We start from the raw sequence: 7,281 nt of genomic DNA on the forward strand, positions 1-7,281 counted from the left end.
GTGGTAGCATTTAAAATGCGTTTTATAATTTTTTGAATCATTTTTTGAGGTGACGAGTCGCATGGCTTGGATTTTGTCTTCCAAGTTTTCAGACAGTAAAGGCGTAAGGCGTAGGCATAGGCAGGAACGTCAACAGCAGCACTGCGGAGCCAGAGAGTGCAAACAGGTTGAGGAGCATTAAGGAATGTGTTAGGATTGTAGGGTAGGGTTGTTCTCTGTTGGAGGACCGGCATTTAACACAACTGGTCTCTCAGACTCTTTTAATAGGAGGGTCCCATATCATATCAGTCTTTAGCCTTTTTGATGAAGTCGGTGAAGAGTTCCGTCCAGATCTCTAGTCAGGTACAGGGATCATCTTCAGTGTTTCTTCTTGCTGGTCTTCTCAATCATGGTCTCCACCACCATGGCTGTTTTCTCATATCCCTTCACCTTGTTGTCGTCGGAGAATTTCTCGACAGACTCCACCAGCTCCACCTTCTCGTAGCTCATGGAGTCTGGGGGCATGCTGCTAGCGCTGAGTGGGGAGGGCATGGATGGGTGACCCCTGCGCCCGTCGTCACCCTTCCCACCTCTGGGGCCAGGGCCTGGAGCAGGGTTAGGCTGTGGGGTAGGACCAGGGTCCTTAGGACTGGGATGGGGATCTCCATTTCTGTGCTTCCCCTTCCCTCGACCTCCTTTACCGCTCTCTCCATCTGAAGGTAGGGTGGGATCGAGGTGGCCTGGACCCGGCATGGGCATAGGCTGAGGTGGGGTGCGGAAGGGGCTGTAAGGGTCATAGGGGGACATCATGTTGTCCCTGATGGTGACGAAGACGTGTCCGGCAGAGGGGCTGGAGGAGTAGAAGCAGGGGTCCAGGAAGCTGCCGTCACCTGTTACCAGCACATAGCGCCCCTTGGTGTAGAAGTCGGCGATAGGCTCCGGCTTGCTCTTGTACTTCCGCATGCGGTCCCTGACGATGTTGCAGAGGGTGTCGAAGGCCTTGCTGATCTGCGCTCCGTCCGGCACATCCTGGGGAGACACGCCCGTAAACAGGGGACTGTGCTCCACCCTGTTGGCTCCCTCGCCTCCCTCCTCCTGCACCGCCAGCCCTCGCTTCTGGTCCTCTGTGGTCTCCCCTGCTTTCTCCTCCTGGCCGCTGTCCATCACGTCCTTGGGTGTGATTTCTCTCTTCTTCATGACCTTCTTGGCCAGGTTCTTCTGGCGGGGTTTGATACTGGTAATGTCCTGGATGGCTTGAGTGAGGTCTGCCAACAAAATAAGTAAAAATGAATACAAACACGCAGACAGAATTTCCACCACACATATGATTAGCAAAAATCACCTAACAACATGTTAGCGCTCAGATATGTGTTACAGATACCAAACAAAAGCCTCTACGATGAGCCACCACTCACTGCCAAGATATACAATACGACAGGCTTCTGTAACAAACACTTAGCCACCGTCTCATCAGCAGTGTATCATTAGCAAAAGCCAGAAATAGACCTCAAACTCAAGGCTTTATTTATTGGTTTGATTGTTTTGTTTTGTAAGCCTTTTGTTCCAGACAGCAAAAGGCCCTTGACGGTGAGTAGGTGGGCCCCTATAGTGTGGCTGAATCTATGAGAACCCTCAATAGCTATCACGGACAGCTCCTGTGTGTGATGGCAGCTTGAGTGTTTTCTCCATAGAGATCAGTGTGAAGCTGCGGAGTGATGGGGGCTGTGGGCCTCACCTCTCCCCCTGCTCGGAGCGCTGGGTGTGTGGGTGTAGCGGTAATTGGTAGTGAACAGGGTAATGGGAGTCCCAATTATCGCTGAATTCAACCTGGAAACAGAGAACCAGGGCCAGCATGTCAGCAACATAATACCATGTGAAAAGGTACAATAGTGTCAGTCTGCAATGAGGGTAAGAACTGTTGCATTCAGACTAATAAGATCTAAAGGTAGTATGACTAATTATGATTTTGAGAAGAATGAAAGGTCATTTTATGCAGCTAATTTTTGAGAAAAGAAAGGACTCTGTGTTAATAAACTAATGGATATACAACTATTCCTAAAGCTGTGCATGATGTCATGCACAAAATTATGTGCTGTTCAGTATAACAATCCAAAGGTGAATGTACTGTGTATCACGAAAAGGGTTCATGTGATACAAGATATGAGCGTGTATGTGTGTTTGATGAATGTTACCTGTTGTCCTCATTCTCGATAATCCTCTTGTACCTCTCCAACTCGTTCTCCAGTGAGGTCTGGTACATGGCCAGGTGACGACACTCATTGGTTAACTTCTCCAGGGACTTTTCGGCCTCCTCGATCTCCTTCCTCAGAGAGTCAATCTTCTCGTTGTACATCTGGATCTCATCATCGTAGCTCTCCTGAGTGTTCTTTATGCTTTGCTCCAACCCTGTGGTCTGAAAGAGAACAAAATATTGTGAGGAGAGGAGGAGAAATGAAGAGGGAGAATAAGTGGAACGTTTTCATGTGACATTATAAAACACTATTCAAACATTGGCCTTTAAACGTGTTTTGATGACAGAGTTTCTAATCATTTAGCAAACATGACAATCTGTGAGGAAAATATTCACTTGGTCTTTGTAAAGGTTACTCTGTCTTACGGTCCTCTCCAAATCTCCTGTCAATTCACAAATTGCCATGGAAACTCAAACTCATGAACCAGCTGTCTGATTATAATCACTGTCTGAAGAATAATTATTTCTGGAACCTAAATCCCTTGACTGCTGGCTGAGGAAGGTAAGGGCTTTGGAAAAGTGCAGGTGTCATTGGTATTCATCATTGGATGCGAATATTATGTTAACGAAAATGAAAAATTCTTGTGAAAAATCCTTTGATGGAGGAATTTATCTCTCAAGTAGAAATTGTACAACAAGGATATTAATATGTCTTTAAAAAGAACATTCATGGGAGACTGACAATTAGGAGATACATGCTACATAACATAAAGAGAGTGAAGAGCAGCATTTGATATCTAGCGTAAAAACCTGTGTGTGTGTGTGTGTGGGGGGGGGGGGGGAGACTAAATGAATGTCACTGATTATAGTATAGACTAAATTTGATAAGAGATGTTGCTCCCTTCTATTTTCTCCTTTCCTCTACCACATATTCATGCCCAGGTAATGTCTGACACCTAGTGGCGAACCTGTGCAACAGCTCCCAAGATTTACCCTTAGGATTACGTTGAGCTGCCCATCATCGGCCTATCTCAGTAGTCTTAAGTGGATGCCTCTTTCTATGTATTATTCTATAATGCCAGGGCTGATTTGTCCAAATGTCCAAATCAACCCTCTCCCATACCTTCCCTTTACCTCTTCCACCTTTCATATCTGCGTACACATGAATTCTGAGCCTCTGTGGCTTTAGACTACTGTCAGGGTTGTCATGGTTACAGTGAGTGACTCACCTCAGTCTGAAGTCGCTGCTTCTGCAACTGTAGCTGACAGAGGGCGGTCTTGTACTCCTCCAGCTGGCTCTGTAGGCCCGGAACCTTCCTCTGGGCCAGTAGCTTCTCTTGCTCCTACGCACACACACACACAGACACACACACACACACACACACACACACAGACCAGTGCAGTTAATGAAATAAAACACCTTTTCTAGTCTCTCCAATAATAAATTAAGAAGGCAAGCCTCATTCTACAATTTCTCCCAGTCTACCTATCTTTATCTAATGTGAGACGTCATATCTGTACACACACACACATACAGTAGGTTACAGACACAGACACACATGCAAAAACACACGTGCAAACACATGCATACACACACGGGAATGCAAATATGCCCTTACCTCGGAGATGCCAACTGCCATGTTGGGCATCAGGGGCAGGGTCTGGTTGATCTGGTGCAGAATGTTGACATATGTCTGGATCTCAGCCAGGTTCTAATGAACAAACAGAATAGTTCATCAAGTGAAGATAACCCAAAGAGACTCCAGAATCAGTACATACAGTTCATGGCATACATGAAATACTCTCCTGGCACATTCCACAAAGTGGAAAGATGATCACTGCATCGTAACATCACCAGACAGTTATGTACACTACGACATTGCCCTTAACGGTGTTTTATAACCGAAGTTGTTTATTCCATCCGATCGACCATCTTATATTGGCACATTTACCAGGGCTGCATCTCCTACAATTACATCTGAAAAGAAAGTTGAAACAATGCAGGGGACACATGTCATGTTCGATCTATTGACTGTCTCTTTGATGATGTGGCTCCTCCACTGACCCTCACGTACACCACTTCTACAGTACAACAAAGACGCAAGTCCTTATATAACATAAAAGGTCAGACAAAGAGACAAGTCGATAGATCGCAAGGACATTGTGTTTACCGTACACGGTTAGTACCTTCTTTTCAGATGTTGTCGTGCAGGAGACTCAGTCTAGGTAAATGATGCCATTATAAGATGGTAGAACTGATTGAACAAAGTACTGCTGTTATAAGAAAGGGGGAATTGGGGAGGTTGAGGTGGGGAACAGTCTTTTTTGCATGTCCTTTAATAGCACTATAGCCATATTAGAGAAGAGGTGTGAAATTGTATAGCCTGCGGTTGAGCCCATAATCACTATCATACAATCTTAATCTCTCATTATGCTGTGTTTTCTGAGCTCAGTTTTCAGTATAAACAAATTACCAATAAATATGTGTGCAATGAAACACTTAATAACCCAAGGAGTGGGCAAATAAGTGTTTTTTTTTCTTGGTAAACATCCTGCCACTAAGTAGGATTATTAAAGCAATTAGACATTAATTAAATTTGAGTATCCTATGATTGGATTGTTATAGTTTTTTCTGGCAGTTGTCAATATGGTAATATTCACTGGCTTTCTGAGCTATCTGACTTACCGTGTAGTCAATATTGTAGGTACATTTAGTGTGTACTATGGAGTTAACCTGAGGCTCTATTAGGATTGAACAGAGATTTTTAGGAATGCTTCGCTCAGCTGAGAAGTAATGTCAGTGGTAACCTAAAGTTTGCTGACTATTACATCACTGACCTTCTTGTGTCTGTCTTTGGTAGAGTTGATGTCATCCTGAAGAAACTGGGACTGAATCTGATACTCCAGATTGCCCAGAAGAGCAGAGTCTGCTTCCTGTTAGAAAGGAGAAGAGAAGGAGGGAGATGAGATATCAATAATAAACCAAACCATTTAACCAAGGTTATCCAAGTATTATGCTGCAAATACATATATTGGAGCGTTCTAAGAGCGTTCTAGAGCGCTCTTAGAACGCTCCTAAGAAGCTCTTAGCGTTAAGAGCTTCTAAACGAATCTGGGAAACATGGCCATTATTATTAGTCAAGTCAAGTATATATTATATAGTATTGGATAAGGCCCTACAAAATGGGTGTGTGAAGACATACCAACCACAATGAGGTACATCACTATATTTTGACTGATTGCTGCATCATTACTAAAATCACTCACTGTTTGAGTTAAGGAAACAGTGAAGCATGTATATAATTATTTATATTTGTTAAGTTACATTTAATTCAAAAGCATACCTTGTTGAGTTGTTCCAATGTGCCTCGAAGTTGCTCCTGATATCCACATTCATTTCTATATCTACAAAGAAAACAAAGATTCTATTTTCATTTACATTTTGCCTGCCAATAAGAAGAATGTTCAAACCGCTGTGACATTTTCTTTCAACAATTACGGTGATTGCATTCTAATTCTTCTCGCTACTCTTGTTTTTAAACGCCCCTACTTCTAACAAAGCCACATCTCTCATTATGTTACCCTGTTTCCATCCTAGTCTTGTCTGAACGATCCAGAGTGTCACTAACACCACACTCAACATTATCTGTGGTATGGTGACACCAACAGCAAAAAGGCCCTGGGTTCGATTCCTGCTTGTGGTACAGTTTGGTGCTCAGGTGGACCATCTAGGGCCTTACTCTGTGGAGTTTGCATGTTATACTGGTACTCACATGGGTTTCCTCCACAAATAACCCCTATGTTTCTCTCTTGGCCATGTCCCTGGCCAGAACATGAGGAGAGCACTTAGCCTTGGCCCCCTTGATGTGACTGATCACTGCTCCTGTGTGTATGTTCTAAATTGTCCCAACTCCTGCATGTGTGTTTATGATGATGGACAAATATAGTGTATTCTTCATTATCATCAGCGGTCTATCCTTTATGCACCCTTTCTGTATTTCCAGTGTCGTTTTAAAACTGACATTTGTATGTTTGCAAACCTCTCGAAATGATTTACAATTAACTGTCCATTGGCTGCATACCGTAGCTTACACCACAGCCATATGACAACCAACTAATATAAAAAAGAACAATACATTACATAGGGAAGAGGCATCGCTACAGTACATTGCCACATACTTGTTGGTATACTCATCCAGCATACGGCAAGCATCTTTCAGCTCGCGGTTGAGTTTTGCATGGTCTGCTGAGAGCTCGCGGATACGCTGGCGGTTGAGACTGATCTGCTCAGTAAAGGCCTCTTCCAGGCCGCTGGCCTCTTCCATGCGCTGTAGCGTTTCCAGCTGCTTACGGAACACGGCGTTACGCTGCTCCAGTACCCGCGCCCGGTTTATGTAACGGGCAAAACGGCTGTTGAGCTCCTGGAGGCTCTCCCATCCCTGGATAGCAGAGGCACCGGCTGATGCATCCGAACTAGAGGGCTCCTCAAAAACGTCGGAGCGCTCATACTTTTCCTTGCGCACTTCGTGCAGGTAGCTGGTCTTGAACATGCTGTTGACGCTGTTCCGCTGCCTGGGTTGATGTTATCCCCGGTGTGCGTGGTCCCCTTCAGCACCTTTAGCGTGTGAAAACTCGGATGCTCACCCTCCACAGTCTCATGCTAGACTAAACGATGCCCGGCCCTTGCCGGCCGCGAAATAGCCCCCCAAAATCTCCCACCTGCCGGTGACCACGCAAGCCACGCGCGTGGTGGCTTCCAGATATTGTTGACGCCTTTGTGATTAAGGTTACAAAAGCTTGGGGAATGATGATAGGGCAGAAAGACCAAAACAACGAGAGGCTTGGCGAGAAGAGAACACTGCTGCGTCAAACAGACTATTATGAGAGCCCCCATTGTTTACGATCAGCTGTAGTTCTAGATCTGTTTGATTTAGAAAAAAATAGCTTTTGTTTTGGTCTGAACATGCTGCCAAACTGGCAAGGCCTTTAACATCAAAACATAAGTGGATTGCCTTGCCTATGAATGAACCTCAACAAACACAAATACACTGTATAATAACCCGCAGAAAACTGGCAAGCCTCCAGGAAAATGAAAGATATTGATTGGTAGT

The 7,281-nt window shown here is 44.6% G+C and overlaps 1 protein-coding gene across 1 annotated transcript; it reads right to left on the reverse strand.

The window, feature by feature from the left end:
- Window positions 1-357: 357 nt before the first annotated feature.
- Window positions 358-6,720, reverse strand: LOC136943579 (filensin). The gene is made up of 8 exons (XM_067236945.1): window positions 6,350-6,720; window positions 5,515-5,575; window positions 5,009-5,104; window positions 3,790-3,882; window positions 3,400-3,513; window positions 2,172-2,392; window positions 1,715-1,806; window positions 358-1,244 (listed from the first exon to the last, which is right to left on the reverse strand). Exons 1-8 carry the CDS (start codon window positions 6,718-6,720, stop codon window positions 358-360), a joined length of 1,935 nt encoding a protein of 644 aa, XP_067093046.1.
- Window positions 6,721-7,281: the final 561 nt, after the last annotated feature.

This window comes from Osmerus mordax, chromosome 5, assembly GCF_038355195.1.
Source record: "Osmerus mordax isolate fOsmMor3 chromosome 5, fOsmMor3.pri, whole genome shotgun sequence".
NCBI lineage: Eukaryota > Metazoa > Chordata > Actinopteri > Osmeriformes > Osmeridae > Osmerus > Osmerus mordax.

Excerpts from the sequence above, each read along its gene's own strand:
- LOC136943579 (XM_067236945.1), bottom strand. The coding sequence starts at position 6,720 with ATGTTCAAGACCAGCTACCTGCACGAAGTGCGCAAGGAAAAGTATGAG. Across the intron at positions 5,105-5,514 it reads CATTGGAACAACTCAACAAG|GAAGCAGACTCTGCTCTTCT; the intron begins GTATGCTTTTGA and ends CCTTTCTAACAG. Across the intron at positions 1,245-1,714 it reads CGCTCCGAGCAGGGGGAGAG|ACCTCACTCAAGCCATCCAG; the intron begins GTGAGGCCCACA and ends TTTTGTTGGCAG.